The sequence below is a fragment of the Amblyomma maculatum genome, chromosome 9, assembly GCF_055883805.1.
Source record: "Amblyomma maculatum isolate TAMU_Amacu chromosome 9, ASM5588380v1, whole genome shotgun sequence".
Taxonomy (NCBI): domain Eukaryota; kingdom Metazoa; phylum Arthropoda; class Arachnida; order Ixodida; family Ixodidae; genus Amblyomma; species Amblyomma maculatum.
This window is the reverse complement of record NC_139352.1, coordinates 47,236,845-47,254,093: the sequence shown is the minus strand read 5'-3', so window position 1 is coordinate 47,254,093 and position 17,249 is coordinate 47,236,845. Positions and strand designations below refer to the sequence as shown.

At 46.1% G+C, this 17,249-nt stretch overlaps 2 protein-coding genes across 2 annotated transcripts in view; one reads left to right on the top strand and one right to left on the bottom strand.

Moving 5' to 3' along the window:
• The window catches only part of LOC146178994 (regulator of chromosome condensation-like), a 29,047-nt gene extending 18,506 nt beyond the window's left edge, over positions 1-10,541 (top strand). Inside the window, exons 6-8 of the mRNA XM_084578690.1 lie at positions 23-203; positions 5,111-5,328; positions 9,359-10,541. Of these exons, the coding sequence (XP_084434816.1) occupies positions 23-203; positions 5,111-5,328; positions 9,359-9,516 (557 nt within the window). The 3' untranslated portion in view covers positions 9,517-10,541. The remainder of the gene's footprint in view (positions 1-22; positions 204-5,110; positions 5,329-9,358) is intronic.
• A 5,880-nt stretch (positions 10,542-16,421) lies between these two features.
• On the bottom strand, positions 16,422-16,964 carry Tim9a (translocase of inner membrane 9). Its single transcript, XM_084578689.1, has one exon. The coding sequence runs from the start codon at positions 16,940-16,942 to the stop codon at positions 16,667-16,669; it is 276 nt and encodes a 91-aa protein (XP_084434815.1). The 5' UTR covers positions 16,943-16,964; the 3' UTR covers positions 16,422-16,666.
• Positions 16,965-17,249: the final 285 nt, after the last annotated feature.

Below are 17,249 nucleotides of genomic sequence, written 5' to 3'. Positions count from 1 at the left end.
GCATTTTGCTGCACTGCCCCAGGTTGCAAGTCGTCTGCGTTTGATCGCATATGGACCGGCGCTTACACGACGTATGCTCGCCTGGAAGAGACTGGGGCCATTTACGGCTTTGGGTTGAACAACTACCACCAGCTGGGCGGTTCAGACAAAGGTGGCACCATACTCCACATGCCCGAACTACTCGGATCGTGTGCTGGCCACAGGTAAGTTGGCCCATCACTAGGTCACAGTCACTTACTGTACAAAAAAAGGCTTTCTGATCATTATGATTCGTTTATTATTTTTTTAGAGACCTAGGTGCCTTATTACTGTAATAGGAAGAACACAATTTCTGATTAGTAACGGTGGTGCAAAGCTCTGCTTTTCTGGTCTTCGAAAGAGCCAAGGAGGAAAAAAGATGTACGAGCTGGGAAATATTGTAGTCGAACATATTGCAAAGCTAAGCTATAACAGTGGACTGAATGTTCATTTGTTCATCTACCTCTGCATGTGAAAAAGGAATCTTGCATGGGGTCCCCTGCTTTTCTCTTTGGTACTAGCTGCAGCAAGCTTCTTCAAGGCTTCCGAGCATCCCACATTGTACGAGCCTACCAAAATGGCCCAGAGTTAGTATCTATTTCTAACCCCTACGCAAGAGCAGTGGGAGAGTGAGCCAACGTAGGGGGCTCAGCGGACAGCAACAGCTAATGGGGTCCTGAACTGAGGGGGACTTCACCCTCAGTTTAATATACTTTATCTGTCAGAATTGGGAAGCATATGTTAGCCGCAAAGGGACAAGAAAAAAAAGTGGACAATGCTTATAAAAGAAACAAAAGCCTTGGAGCCAACCCATGCCACAGCGTCTCGCACAACACTGCCTGTTTCTTGTGGCACAGTTTCGTCATTGCGGGCATTACACGGGAAGTAGTAGCAACTTGATCACTTTTTTATTACTTTCCCATAATATTTGTAAAGGAATAGAAGCCTCGGAGCCAGCCCATACCACAGCATTTTACTCAATTTTACACCAAACCGATACCTTTCAATCCATCACTTCTCCTAGGAGAGAATGCAATTGTAGACATTTCATGTTTTAGTTTCTTAGAAAAAAACATTTTTCCTGAACAAGCTATGATATCTTAACACTTCATTCCTTCTTAAAAAAAAAAAAAGCATATACCTTGTGCTTGGCGCATGATAGCCCGAGTTGCTTATGCGCCATAAAATACAACACATAAAAACAAGCTTTGCTGATATGCTTGACATGATCACTGCCAGCGCTGTTTCATTTTTATAAAATTATTCTTGTGTAGCAGTTACATCTGCTCATCATGTTTATCGTAAAAGCCTGCATATTGTATGTTTTTGTCCTGATTTTATTGTCAAATTTCCACCTTGTGTTATATGCGAATTTCCACCTTGTGTTATATGCGGATCAAAACACTTTTGTAATGAAAGCAACACTGGCCACGAACTTGCAATTTAGCTATGGCGGTGCTCAGAGGAGGCACAGAATGACCTTGAGCCGTTGCCTAGCAACCAGCGTAGCTGGCAGACGCCGGTGCTTGCCGCGGAGCCGCTAGCAAGTGGTGTGACGTCTGGTATGATGTCACAGCGCTTGCCTTATCGCTGCATCGCCAGTTGTGTCGCATGCCTGATATGACCAGATGTGACACCATCATGACGTCACATCCGGTCACGACGTCACTACTAGTGATGACGTCACCAGGTGATACAGTTGAATCCCGCTATAACGAAATTCACGGTGCACGAAAAAAAATTCGTTCTCGCGGAACTTCGTTATCGCAAAAATTTGATGTGAAACGCAGAAAGAATTGCCCAAGCAGCAGCAAAGGCGTTTAATGCCAAAAATCTGTAAGCTTGGTTTGCTTACGCTTCACGGCGAGCAACGCCGTCACGCGATTTTCGCACTCGGTCAGCAAACCCATTGCAACATCGTCGTCTCGGACAGCAACGAAATTCCTGATGACATCAAAAGCGTCCATCACCTGTACGGCGGTTGCCGCAGCCGGCGCTTCCTGTACGTCGTCGTCTTCTTCATCGGAAGAGTCCTTATCATTCCGGGCAGCTTTTATGATCTGCTCATCACTCACATCTTCGTGAACAACAACACAAGCGTCAGCGCCGATGTATTCGTCGAGCTCGAGATTAGGCGGCACGGTTCCTATTTCTCCCAGCGTTTTCCAGGCGGCCGCGATCCCCGGAGCCGGTGAAGCCTCTTCGTCGTCGTCTGTAACGCCTGGTGTTAGGCCAGCAGAGTGTACGGGTCGACCTTCGGCAAATCCAGCGTGCCTGAAACAGTTCACAATTACTGAGCGCCCCAGTGTGCTCCAGGCAGCAGACATAATCTGCAGTGCCACGTACAAGTCCACCTTCGTGTCTCGGCCGGTTTCAGTGTTAAAAAGCAGCCGCTGAATTAACCTCCCGCGGTAAGCGCGCTTCAGGCTAAGAATCACGCCCTGATCGAGAGGCTGTAAGACAGACGTGCAATTGGGAGGGAAAAACCTCAGCTCCGTGTTAGTGAGCTTGACTTCGTCGGAGTGATGCGCTGAACAATTGTCCAAAAGCAAGCAAACTTTACGGCCCTGCCGCTTCATGTCGCGGTCGAATGTCATCATCCACTCGGTGAAAATAGCGCGGGTCATCCATGACTTGTTGTTCGCCTTGTACTGCACAGGTAGGCTACGAGTTCCCTTAAAACAGCGCGGCTTGGCACTTTTGCCTATGACTAACGGCGGACGCTTGTCCGAGCCATCCATGTTTGTGCAAAGCAGCACTGTGATGCGTTTTTTGCTGTGTTTGCCGCCGTGACAGCGCTGCCCCTTGAAGTCGAGCGTCCTAGCCGGCAACATCTCGTAGAATAGCCCGGTCTCGTCGGCGTTGTAAATGTCTGCAGGCGCGAAGTTGCTTAAAATTCCGGCCATGTTACTCGCCTTCCAAGCAGCTGCTCCGTCCACGTCTGCTGACATTGACTCGCCGCACAACACTTTTCCAACGATGTTATGGCGGGCCTTGAAACGGTTTAGCCAGCCAATGCTGGCTTTAAAATCATCAATGCCAAGTAGGCATGCATAGTTCAAGGCTTTCTGCTGGACGATGCTTCCGGACAGGGGGACGTTGCTGGCTCGTGCTTCCACAAACCACGCATGCACTGCTTTGTCCAACTCTTCATGGAGGGGCCGCGTCACCTTTTTGTGCTTCGAGGATGTGCCTGAAGCAAGTGCCATTCTCACGCTGTCCTTATTGCCTAGAATCGTTGACAGCGAACTTGCAGGAATTCCGAAGTCTTCAGCAATTGCCGCTTTCTTCCTTCCGCTTTCTGCTCAAGGGAAAGAGTTTTGCGTTTTTTCACTTGCGTTGCCATCGTGTCCTGCGGATGAAAACTCGTCGTTGTCGAAGAGAAAGGCAGCGAGTGAATAACGCGACCACGACACAAAGCCAAAATGGCGGAACTGCAATCACGTGATTTCATGCTTAATGTGGCTTTGGATTTGACTTGGACTTCTCGCCAATAAAACTAGTTTCGGTTTCGATTTTGAATGCGAAAATTTCGTTGAAGCGGAAACGCTCTGCAAAAATGGTTCGTTGTGCAGAGAAATTTAGGCCATTAATTCTTATAGATACTCGCGGGGAATAAAAAATTATTCGTTGTCGCGGAAATTTCGTTGTGGCGGTATTCGTTGTGGCGGGATTCAACTGTACACGCATATACGAAGCTGACCCGGCTGGGCATTCGATCCAGGCTGGCGCCTTTCATTTGGCGCTTCCTTAAACGTGCACCACAGAGCATATAGAACTAGACGCAGTACAGTAGGCATCAGCGGCATTTCAAGTTGGTTGACGGCAATGAAAAGGTGCAGTATCTGTCACAATTCTCCGCGGACACCTTAACCGAGCTGTAAAGAAAAGGAGGAAGGGGGCAGTGAAAACAGAGAAAGAGGTCCCATAGTGAAAGGACCACTTCGCCACAGACGCTTTTGCCTCATCGCACTTTGGTAGTCCAAAGTGCCCCTAGAATTTTTTGTCGTAAAATCACACTTCCCGTCTTGTTGTTATTCACCATTGTCAGCATCAGTGCGAGTGGAAGTGCCCTTAGTGGCACCAGTTGACTGTTTTGATCGTTTCTTTTTGATGCACTTCGCTACGCTGACCTTGCGACCATGGCAGCCACAGCGCTTGTGACACGCATACGAACGTAAGCAGGATAAGCAAGACCCGCTCAGTGTCGGCACCGCGGAAGCAGTGCTCAGCATTTTGTACGGGTCTCTCCAGTCATGCTGGCCGCGGCTTACGGCTGGTTTATGAAAGCTTGATGAGCATTCGCAGGGAGCTTGTCTATTGCACTTTCAAGAAATGGGGGATATTGAACGTATTCAGAGGTGTTGAAGAAGAAATTCCACGAAAACATCTCCAGCAAGGGACTCCTGGCAAACGATGCTCTGGACAATAACAATTGCTAAAGCCCCGAATCCGTAAACACTTTCTGGGCACACTTGGTGCAAACAGGTGCGAGTGCAGCGCATACTAGCCAGCAGCTTGTGTACTGCGGTCTTGCGCATGAGCTGGAGGTGGCATTTCGGTTTACAGCAACTGGAGGAATATAGTGGTAAACAGAGCATGAAATATCCTGATCAAGCGTATCAGCGTGAGAACAGGAGCGAACTAGCTCCAGTGCATGGAGGTGCGTGGCCCGGCGCGGGTTAGTGCTGGAGGCGCAAGCGCGGAGTGTGTACGCCCTGCAAAACGACTACGAAATGCAGCGCAAATAAAAGCTTTTGCAGAGCTTTCTTCACTTCCTTTTTTTTTTTTTTTTTCCCCTTTTCGTTATGCCAGAATTGCACCTCATATTATATGCGGGCTTTTACGCTAGTTATTTTGTGCTATGTTCTTATTTACTTTTGCTTGTCGCTTTCTTGTTAATTAGATATTTTTCTGTCATCATAGTTATTCGGTAGAAGAGGATGCATATATGTTGTCATTGACTGGAACTTCTTTTCCTTACTGCGGTTTTGTAATTTCTCTGAAGGCTCCCTGAAACTGATTTTCGGACAGGGAACCAGACTTCTTGCACTGCTGATAACTCTGAATCTTTTGTTGTTGTTTTTCTCAGGTGGAAAGCCGTAAGTGGAGGCCAGCATCACGCTCTTCTGCTCAACGAGGAGGGCTCAGTGTTCTCGATGGGCCGCAAGGAGTACGGGCGGCTTGGTCTTGGTGCGGCCAACCCGCCCGACAACAACGACCAGGAAACCCCTGGACCGGTGCCTGGCCTGTCGAACTGCACTGAGATCTCGTGTGGTGAGGCAGTCTCTTTCGCAGTCGACGAAGAAGGTAAACCTCTGTTCTCTCTCTCTTTCTCCTTGCTGCTGTGTAGCAAGTTTAATTGAACCATAATGAATTTTATCACAGAGCTCGGTGTCTGTTCACGTGTAAGGATGCAACAGCTGTTCCAAGAAAATGTTTCAAATGGTATTGCACAAGAGGAATTGGTGCGTTAATGAGCCTTGAAGGAATCCACCGATCTGTGCTGGCACAAAGTTCTAGCAGCTTATTTCTGTCATAGGTTGTGTAGTTTGTCTTCAGCAAAAATCTTTAATGAACATGATGCAAATCACGTTGGCCACTTCCAAAATGTGTCCGCTGGTAAGCGCTTTGCCTTTTGGCTTCTGTTGTTGAAATGCAGTTGTGGCACTGCGAAGTTCAGGCTGTATCTGTCAAGCGCTAGGCTAAGAATGCCTGGCTATTTTATTTGCTCTAAAAAAATTTTATATGTACATAGATGGTGCGGATTTGCCAACTTTAGGTGTCATGATGTCTCTGGCCAGTCCCCTCCAGTACTGCGCTTTTTAAAAGTCCTCAACATTTGAGTTTGCTGATGTTGCAGCTAACAGTGCAGACGAGGTGGGAGCTTTGAACCTGGCAGATCTTGGGCTTGCGTTTAAGCTGCACCCATTTATCATAATTGAGCATTGTTTGCAGTAGGACATGTGGGGATGCAGAATAATCTTCCTTCCGATGCCTCCAGTAGTGGCCATGGATTAAAGCATCTGACGGAAGTGCGAAAGTCATCGTTGCACAGCTTAGTTATAAAAGAAAAAAATGACAGTTGCCCACACGTTCACCCTGCAGCCGAATCGCGGATATTTCACCAGTATTCCCGAGAAACATGTCAGTCACGTTTTTAAGCAAATGAAGGATACCAAACGTGTTTAGAGGTACCGAAGAATAGTTTCTACTGAAAGATGTCTAGAAGGGAATCTCTGCTGACAATGCACGTGCCATTCGACAATCGCGAAAACCTTGAATTTGAGACATTTCCTGGGCGCGCTTGGGGCGGCGCATGATGGCCGACAGCTCACGCACTGCCGTCCCGCTCCCGCATCCGAGCTAGAAGCAGCCTAGTAGTTTTGGAACATGAAATTTTTCGATAAAGCGAAGAGCGAGTACGCTTGGTGAGGCAACCGCGAAATATAGTGCGCTGATCTTTTCTATCTTGATTGTACATGGGAGAAAAATTTCATTTTTCCCTTATTGGCTATTCTGAAAGTACACCTCGTATTATATACGGATTCATATTATATGCCGATTTTTACAGCAAGCTCTAGAGCGTGTGAATGCTTTCTTCTAGCCCTCATCAACGATAAAAAATTACGGAGCTCTCGATAGTAAGAAGCAGTGGAATCAAACAATAATAGGAAGCTTGCACAAAAAGTGCAGATCTTGATACTAGTTGCCGCTGCTAAACTTACTAGAAACGAGTTAATCTGGACACAAAGCGGGTCGAGTAGGGTTAACCTCGCTTACCCGAAGCTGACTCGGCGCAGTGCTGTCGAGTACATGTCATCATCATCAGCCTGACTGTACCCACTGCAGGGCGAAGGTCTCTCCCATATTTCTCCAATAACCCGGTCCTGTGCTAGCTGCATCCACTTGACCCCTGCGAACTTCTGAACCTCATCCGCTGATCTAACTTTCTGCCGCCCCCTGCTGCACTTTCCTTCCCTTGGAATCCAATTGGTTACCCTTAGAGACAATGGTTATCTTCTCTTTGCACTACATGTTCCACCCATGCCCATTTCTTCTTCTTGATTTCTACTAGAATGTCAGTAACTTGAGTTATTTCTCTGACCCATTACGCCATTACACAAAATTTTTTTAAATTGAGAACAGACGTTATACAAGGTTGTTCAAATATATTTAGTCGGGTTCATAATGTATGTTTATTTAAAAAGCTTGCTGTGAGGCGTGTTTGCTTGATCCCGCCACGATTGGCTGGTATACCGTCTGCTGTCACAAAGTCATCGGATTGTGCCGCAGTAATGAAACATGTTTTGAAGTGAACAATGCAGAAAACTCGTGCTATGGTTGTGGCTGGCTGCATGCTTTTGTTGATGGATGGATGACCAGATGTATGTGAAATTTGGAGTGTCTCAAGTAAAAATGTAAAAACTCTTTTTGCGTAACAAGCCCTCCCCCCAAACTGATGCCAACTTTCTTTCAGAAAAGAAAAAGATTATTACTAGAGTAAATATGGTACAGTTTTTATGACATAATGCCAGTGGTATATGCATTGAATGCCTTAAACATGCCTGCCAAGTTTTACTATTTTATCTTAAAGTGCCCGATTTTTAGTGCTTTCTTATGAGTATCATAGTGCCCACTCTCATTTTACGATTTTTCTTGATTTGTGTATTGATTAAAAAAAGTTAGCAGAATTAGACCGAGTAGACGGGCAGAAACGCGAACCCAGCTGGTTTTGTGCCGCGTGCGCCGTCTTATGGCGGGCTGCGTAATTCGTGGCGCATCTTATTTGTTTGCCACATCACTTGTCGATGCCTCTACTCCAATCAGATCATACCTGTTCAATAAAGTACGGCTACATCGTCATTGCAATTGGTGACTTTTCGGCTAGCCGAGGCTTTCAAGTTGTTAGTTAGGCTTACTGTGTTGGCAGTGTAGTTGCTGCGGGTGCGATTGTGGGATGTCTACAAGAAGTACTTTCAAATGTTCATGCCCAAATATTCAACGAATTTTTTGTGCATGCAAAAATATAGCAAAGGCGAAAGGCACGCTTTCTGCACCTACTGCTGCGTGATGCGAATATTGCTTATGCCGGTCGTTAGGAAATTCTACTCCATCTTGGTACAAAGAAGAATAAGGATTTGGCAAGTATTGTTGACACCGAGAAGATTAGTGGGTATTTTAATTGTGAAGCGGACCAAGCCACTATTCAAGCTGAGTGTCTCTTCACGGCTTTTCTGATCGATAAGTAACCATTCAGGAGTGCATAGACGAGCAGGTCACGCTGTTGCCATTCTTCAGGACATTGAGCATACTTTCAAGTATGATAAGCTCTCAGAAGTTACGTTAGGCATTCTGACTTACCCCCGCAGTAACACAGAGTGTGAAAGAGTGTTTAGCAAAGTCAAGAAGACGTGCACCAGGTTTTGCTCCTCCATGTTAAAAAAATTGCAAGAGTTCAACGCTGCTGAACCAAATATTGAGCGAAAGCATTAGCTGCGGGTGACAGAGCGTTCTTCTTCTTCCTTAGCTCACATATAAAGCCCCGCTTTAACCAGCCCGTATGAACGTGCCTTAGTGACCTATAGGGGTAACGTGAATGCCAGGGTCCTAGCAGGCTGATTCTGACATAGCTGTCCCATATGAAATTAGAGACCCAAGCTGGCTGCTCCTACCAACTGAGCTGTGGCTCTGACCGCGCCACGCAGACCGCTTGAGTTGGGAGCCCATCTCTCGCTTTTGTGTCATGTGGCGTCACAGCGTCACGTGGGTAAGACGTGGCTACCGCTGACCGCTTGAGCTGGTAGCCCAGCTCTTGCCATAATGTCACGTGGGTAAGACATATGTGGCTACCGCCGCACTACGCTGAAGGCTCGAAACCTAGAGTAGTATTGCTTTCGCAATAAAAGGGCCTAGAACAACTGTTGTTGTCAAATGCAAAGAGTCTGGAGTTCATCACAATCGGCTGTTCGACAAGGACTTCCTGCCGGAGGCAAAAGCACTAATCTCCTCAGTACTTTCCCAACCTTTCACTTCAAATACTTCCTTGTGAAGTTATGTTTATGTGAGTTTTCGAAACTCTAGTTTAGACTGCTCTGTTTTTCATCATTCAAAAAAGATTTTGAGTTACAAAAACAATTTAGTATTTTTCACCGAATCTTAGTATCTTTTGCCATGCTTTATAGTAGATTTAGTACTGTGGGGTTGGCAGGTCTGCTTAAACAATTATTGGAGGCTTGTCTCCAGATTTTATTTTACTGTTTTCCTCTTTTTTTATGCTTATTTCTTCCCTGTGGATTTCTGGCTTCAGTTTTGTTTTCTATATCTTGCTACCTTGCAGGACGCCTGCACTCGTGGGGCTTTGGCACGAATGGCCAGTTGGGCCATGGGGAGGATGAAGACGTGTTTGAACCCAAAGTTGTCTGTGGAAAGCTGACGGGGAAGAAGACACTCGTCGTGTCTGGTGGAGGCCAGCACACTGTAATTCTAGCCTCATGACACACCCAGCATGCTAGTTTTCTTTTTTTTTAGCCGCTTTTAAACTTTGGACAAAAAAAAAAAAAACAAAAAACATCTTGCTCTCATGAGAAGCAAGGTGTTGTGGAAGCTGCCCTTTCTGGCTGTAGGAAGGCCCAAGGGCCTCTGAGGTAACCAAGAATCAATCCTCAAGGAAGCCTCGAGGGAGCCTTGCAGGCATGCTCAAAATGCAGTGTATCAACGGAACTGGCTAGTTAGTGGTTTCACAGGATTTCAGTGCTTCGCCGCCTGTCTTAGTTGTCCGAATAGCCACCCATGTACCTCGTTTTCTTGATCTGGGTAAAACCCGTAAAGATGTAAAATTTTTATGACCACTGTTCCATTTTGGTATAGTTTATAGATTTTAATTTCTGAAAGTGACTACGCCGGATAATTTCAGCCACCTAGGGTTGTTTTCCCGACCACTGTTCTGTTAAATTTGTGGAGGGGATATGGGGAATTGCAAAAGCCTTTTAAGTATTATTTGGATTTTCAAAAGCATTACCTAAAACAATTTTTTTTCCCTGGAAACAGCCCAGAATTGAGTTTCGATTTTATGGCCATAGGTACCATAAAACTGGCTGAAATCTCCATGAAAGTGAACTAGTTTTCAAGCACGATGGCTCCTCTTTTGCACAGGCACTAGTGGCAGTGAAAAATCTTGCCACAATTGGCAAAATTGGTATAGTTAGAGAGTCAGTTTTACGATTCTTCAATTGCAAAAAAAAAAAGTAAAGTGCACAAAAAGTTAAAATTCAATTCCATAGGGGGCCTTTGGAAAGCCACTGCTTTGCATTGATTGTCACGTGGTGCTTGGCACGCCCTGTGTGTATCTGCTGGTCAGCATTGTTTCTTGGGCCACCTGCTTCTACAGCATGCGCACACTTGATAAGGAAGCAATCATCGGCAATGGATGACGCAAGAAGCTGGGTGCCGTTTACAACGACAAGGATGGGCATGCTATGTAATCTGTTGGAGAAATAAAGAAACGAGGTGGCAATGATGAACCTGTGTGTTTCAGCACTACAATGCAGCTTTGGTGCAGGGCAGTCTCCGCCGTGTGATGCAGCAGGATGTTGTGTTGCTGTAAACATTTGTTTAGACAGCATTGCACTTGTAAATATGCATTGTCACCGTGGAAACAGCTTACAAAACATCCAGCTTCTGTGCATCACTTTGTGTGATGTCAATGATAGTGATAAGTTCACACATGCTTGCTCACTCTTGGCAGAAAGATACTGCTGTAGTTAAAAACAAGGGTTCTCTGGGCTGGACAAGTGAATGGACAGGGGTATACTGAAGTCCCCTCAATCAGACACTAAGCATTGGGGTCTGGGGAATTTTGATGAATATGAACCACTTGTGCAACTTCATAGCCAGTTTTGTGAAAACAAAAATTAGAGGGTCTCTTAGATGTCTCTTAAAGGGCAACTCTGGGGTTTTTTTGACATTCGAATATTCTAATAAATATTTTACTGTAGATTCTCCTCTCTGTCCTGACGCATTCTACAAAATTTGGGCGCCGTACGATAATCCGTTCGCGCGCAACAAGACTTTAAAATATGCCGTTTTCATGGCTTAAGTTGAGACTATTTCTGCCGGCAACACTGAGTTTCTGACGTCACAAACAGTATACCGGCGTTACTGTCCACTTCCCGCATGATTATGAAACTGTGAGGCTTATATTGAACTACCTCAGACATTTTATGCAATGCTTCATGATTTTCGTGCTTTATTTTCACCATCCAACGCATGTACGAGTGTTTCTCTAATACTGAGTGTGACGTCACCATTTAGTCACCTGGGACGTCATTTCTGGTCGTGAAAGCAGTTTCGGTTTCGATTTGCTGTTTTTTCTTTTTAAAAATACTTCTAATTGGAATTTCGAAAAGCGGTTTTTTGTGTTCGAGTCAGGACGTGCCGAGGATTTTAATTCAACCAAAAACACAGAATGATGGAAAAACCACCGGAGTTGACCTTTAAAGGCCCACTGTCCAACCTCCGGTCGAAAATATTTTCTTGCCCGGTGACTATGAGACTTCGCCCCTAGAACGCAAGGCCGCAAAATGTTTTTGAAAAGAGTAACTAATAACGCAGTTACAGCCACCGCAATCATCCGATTCTGTCATGCTTCTCTCCTTCCGTTCCCTCGCAAAGGTTTTTCACTCTCCTGCCCGAGGTCGTCTAGCCTCCGCAAGACAAATTCCCCTTCCTCCTCCGCGTTTGGCAGGAGGTGGGGCGTGGCAATCCGCGAGCGCGAAAAAAAAAAAAAATAACGGCCGATGGAGCGCGCGCCGCTGGATTCAGTCTGGCCGTGGCGAGGGAAAAGCGCGCAGCGAGCGGTAGACACCCATCCTTCTCCCGTCAGTCAGAGAGACGGACCAATGGGCGTCGTTCGCGGTACGTACGTCATTACTGTGGCCCGTCGGGCCAGCGCAGGAAACGGGGAAGCTGGCTTCCCAAAGGAGAGCATGAGAGAGCTTTGAATTGTATTTTCGATGCTTTGCGGCGCGCGTGTCACTGTAGCATTTTGCACAGACTATCTCCGGTACCTGATTGAAACACTGGGCTGCTTTGCATAAAAGGGCCTTCCGTGGACAATGGCCCTTTAAGAGGAGAATGGCGAAAGCCTACCCTTCCTATCCTATAATTTGCCTCCCATCGTTAGCCTCTCCTTGGCATTTGCAGTGCTACATATAATTATAATTGGTTTACAGGAAAGGAAAGGCGCAGTATCTGTAGCACTTTGTCCGGCTAGTGTGAGTCTAGATGGTACACCATTGCTCCTGTCGTGTGGCATTGCGGATGGCAGGGACGCATCACGCTCGGCCAATCAGAACGCCGCAAAAGCGGGACACACTTTGTCCATGACGGCATGAGCCATTAAAGGCTTTCGTCTTAAATGTAGCACGATTTTTGTGCAGGCTGTTGCATTGTGTTCCTTAACAGATTCTTTTGTGCAGCGACTTTCTGACATCTTCAAATTAACTTTCAGATTTTATTGTTCTGTCACTGGTACATTATGGTGACGGGCATTAGGCAAGCATGGATATAGCATTGTGTAGGGAAAGAAAGTGGGCAGATAAATATATTTGGAGAATGTAGTTGCGTCAATCATATCTGGGGGAGGGGGGGGGATAAACAAATTGGCCGCTCCTGTCAGTTCGACCATGTCTTCATCTTGTGGTGTCTCGCACCCCAGCAAACAGTCTGTGCTTTGCCGTGCCACTTGCCAACTACCACCTGCTGGAGGCATGCTCGTAATCTTTTGCTTAACGCCAATGCTACATTTTCACAAGGGTTTTAACAGTTTCGAGTTTAATCAATTTGACCTCTTATCTGCCCTTACCCTTGGCAAGTGTTGAACCAGCACTTTGAACAGTCAGTATCACTTGTTGAACAAGTTCTGGGTGAACTGTCCAGGTTAGGAACCAAAGCTTGCAGCATGTACAAAGACCAGGGATGTGCTGGGTATAAAGCCAAGGGTGTGAGGTATGCATGCAGCAATAGTAAAAAGTGTGTGTGTCCACCTGGAGTGTCTGAAGGCAGCAAAAAAACTTCACTGGACACTCTTAGACAAATTGAATCTTGGGGTATAAAAAGTGTTGTCATTTCTCTTCTGAATTTGTGTAATAAGAATTTGCCTATAAGCAGCAGAATAAGTGTTGCAGAAGATTTTACCAAAATGCTTGCTTTGCCATTGGCACCAGCTGGTGGGTATATTTAGTGGTATTATTGGTTGGAATGAGTTTCCTAGTTTCAACGATTACAGAAATTGCAAGATCGTTGTTGGTGCCTGGTGCTCAGGATCCAGGATGTGGTTTTCATCAGTTGATTCTGTTACTTGATATTCTGTTCGTGATAAAAAAATTTCCAGGGTTGAAAATGCTGCTTCTACATGATGCACAGATTTTGAACTAGAGGGCATCCGTGACTAAAGGCATGAAGGAATTGTAGGGGTAGGCTGCTGCTAAGAGTGTTGAGGCGACAGTCCAAAGACATAGGTGTTTGTTTACCAGGTGACTAATATTGCTGTGGCTGCCGCTGAAGCTCTGGCAGCACTGGTGTCTGCTTGCAGTTGCATTTGGATGTGCCAAGCACATTTTTCTAGATCGACTGACGCACGTTGACATGGTGTCTAATTGTTGCCCTACTCCGTGTCTTAAAAGTAGTATTTAGTGGCCTGGGAACTTATGATGGAGCATGTACATTCTGTGGGGCTCACTTACAGAGAAAGAAAGAATTGTGTGCATCCACTACCATGTTCGCAAGGGTTGGATGTACAAAATGCACCTAAAATGTTGTGGATGCACGAACTGCCCTTCATTCTTCGATATGCTTGTCTAGCAAAATTTTTTTGCTTTACAGAAAAGCAGACATCCTTACAGGTTTACCATTTTTCCTCCCATGCTCAGTGGTTTGGATGCTTGACTGCTGAACCCAAAGGTGCGGATTCAATCCTGGCTGCTGCGGTCGTTTTTCGATGAATGTGAAGAGCAAGCCACCTGTGTACTGTGCGATGTCTTTGCACCAACCAACCAGCCAATCATTGAAGGGCGTCTGCCACTCTATTGTGCATCAGACTAGATTCAGTGAACAGGCTGGTGCCATCTGGTTGGAATTTATGCCAAAACAGGTACTCTCCAACCTGAGCAGGCACCAGATGCCTTTTGGTTCAGGCATAGTAGTCGCAGTACTATTGATGCAAATGACTGTGTGCTAAAATATGTGCATGGCTCAGTATGGATGCCACGCAAGCAAGATTATCTTGTGCACTGCCTGTTCTCTCAAGGTATTTTTACCTGGCAATGCTTGGACGCTTCAGAGAAGCATGACCTTACAATAAACTTCACCGCATCTCTGCGTCTATCCCAATCTTTGCAAAAGGTTTGGTTTGGTTTGTACGGTTTAACGTCCCAAAGCAACTAAAGCCACGAGAGATGCCGTAGTGAAGGACTCCGGAAATTTCAACCACCTGGAGTTGCTTAATGTGCACTGACATCACACAGCACACGGATGCCACTCCTTTTCACCTCCATCGAAATGCAGTAAATACCTATTGCGATACTACACACGTCGTACTGGCTGCTTTACGCAGTAATGTGTGTAGTAGACAAGCTGCCTAACGGATGTTTTTATTGCACCTGAATTGTGTCAAACATTCTTTATACCAGCAGAACATCACTGTTCAGTGTGCTGCATATTTTCTCAATACTGCTAGATAAGAATGCACATCTTCTGCTCTTTTTATGTAACTGGCGCAAGTCTTACGTTGGATTGGAAAACATTTATTTCATCAAAATGCAGATGCAGAGGTTCCGCTCTAGATGGCCTCCAGTCCACGGCTGGCGGCGACCCTAGCGGCCCACTCGGTGGCCAGGGCTTGAATGCCCAGGTCCGAGCTGATCAGAGCGGTCTCCCATCACTCAAGAGAAGGAATTTGTACTAGATCCTCTGGTGGAGCTTCTTTACATTGCCATAGTATATGACCATACATGGCTGCTTCGCCACAGAACCTGCAAGCGGGGTTAAAGTCATCCGGGTACATTTTTGCTAATAGATAGGGGTTAAGAAAGGCATCTAGAGTCTCCTCCAAGCGGCCTCCTGCGCCTTATCCGTTTTGTCAGGTGGTGGAAATTTGTGCTGTTCCAATCTGTAATGACTTGTGATATCATGAAAAGATGCCAGCCCCTCCTTGCAGTAACCCATGGATACGAACGACTCACCGGCTCAGTTGACGAAACCTTGAGCCATGTTGTGGGCCGCCTCATTTCCAGGATTCCCCAAGTGAGCTGGCACCCATATCACATTAATGTCTTTGTGTGGTTGCCTGGTCAGTTTCAGTATCTGCTGTGTCGCAGTTGATATTCTGTCCCCTGCAAAGCTACGGACGGCAAATTAAAAATGCTTCACAGAAAGGTGAGCAGCCATATAATGTGGAGGTGGAGAATGTGATAAAAGTTGAGAAAAAGGCGCAGATGTTGCTCAAAGGAGGCCTCTCAGCCAATGACATTGTCCGATCCTTATGACTCCACGGTTAATCCAATTAAGGCGTGATGAACCTCATTTTATCAGTCACAGTATGCATTGTCCTGCTAGCAGGTCCAAGGGATTATTCACGAGAATCGGTTGACACTATTGACTACAGGGTGTTTTTTTTTTTTTTTTTTAAGGGTGATCTGCAGCTTTTGCTTGGCTCTGTACCTGGCTTCACAGAATGTAGCCCAACACAAACAATTTGATAGCTGCAGAACTGCATTTCCAGTTGTGTGTACAATCATTCCACTTATGCAAAGGGTTGGAATTTCTAGTGCCAGCAGCGTGCAGGCTAGATGACTTATCTGGAATTTCGCTTGTGTATCTGAATGGAGATAACTTGAGCCAGCCAGTTATTGTCCATACCTCCTCCTGCATCTGTTGCCCTTCTGTGTGGTACTATATTCTATCTCCCAAGATGCAGCATCAGGGCATCAGCCTGTACTGTATGTGTTCCTTGGTTTAGCAGGCGCCTATTGGCGTGTGACAAGCGATTGGCTATATACAACTTATTGTCACTAAAGTTGCAGCGGTTGACGTTCCCCACAGTTTGAAGCTCACTTTCCTTGTCAGGCGCTAATCCCACAACTGTAGCAATCTTGTGGCTGATGTGTCCCTTACTGTACCCATGTGCAGTTCTCCGACGCGAGCCCGACTTCATACAGCTCGCAAGTAGGCCTGAGTGCGAGTCCGTCACTCAATGAGTTTGCCTGCTGCTTGTTTAAGCCACGCAACGGTTGTACCTTGTTTTGGGCGCCTGAAAAATCTACAGAAACGACATAGAAGGTGCAGAATTTAGAATATTTAAAATTTTGACCTGTCAGCTGGCCAACAAGAAAACGGTCGCGGAGGACAATGGAGGAATTCAGGTTTTATTACAAACTATATAGCCAGGTAAATGAAGATGTTCAGTTGCGGAAGGGCAATTCCAACGTGAAGTTGTCATGCGGCTACACGCATTCCACAAGCGCGGCACATGGGTTGTGGTACTCGAGCGAAGGGTGCCGGGCACCTGCCGCTATGCGGAATTCCAGAGTCGCGGGAAACCGTTGGGAACGTCATTCGCATCTCCTGCTGCCCCTACGAGTCAAAGAGGCTAGTGCAATCCTTTCTGTGCCGCTGCCATCGCCGCCTCGTTGGTCTGCATCTGGAACTCTTGGAATCGTTGCGATATACGCTGGTTCATTTTCATGTACTTCTCCATGCAGTTCATGGCGCACTTGTCCTCCTTGTCCCGCACGTGACGCACCGTGAAGTCGTGCACGCAGTCGGAGAAGCAAAGCTCTGAGAGCTTGTTGTAGGAAACGAGAAAATCTTTGAACTGCTTGATCTGCTCCGCCTGCGGATCTGCCGCTGCCATGGTCGCCGCCATTTTGTAATTATGTTTGTTTTTTTTTCAGCGTCAGTTTCGAACTCCTGCAGCGTTCTGCAAAGTTATCACTGTTATTAATGCAGTCTTTTTTAATTATCCAGCCTTAATCGAAGACTTGCTAGCAGTCATACCGAGATTGATGTCTTAGTGAACGATACTTGTCAGACAAAGTTTTGGGAAAACGACCGCAGGGCACCTCCACCTCCGCTGGATGATTAAGGCGGAAAATTTAAATGCTACTAACACTCTTATTTAAGCAGTGCAACGGAAAATAAAACTGTTTGGGTTTTTAAACACTTTTGTACGC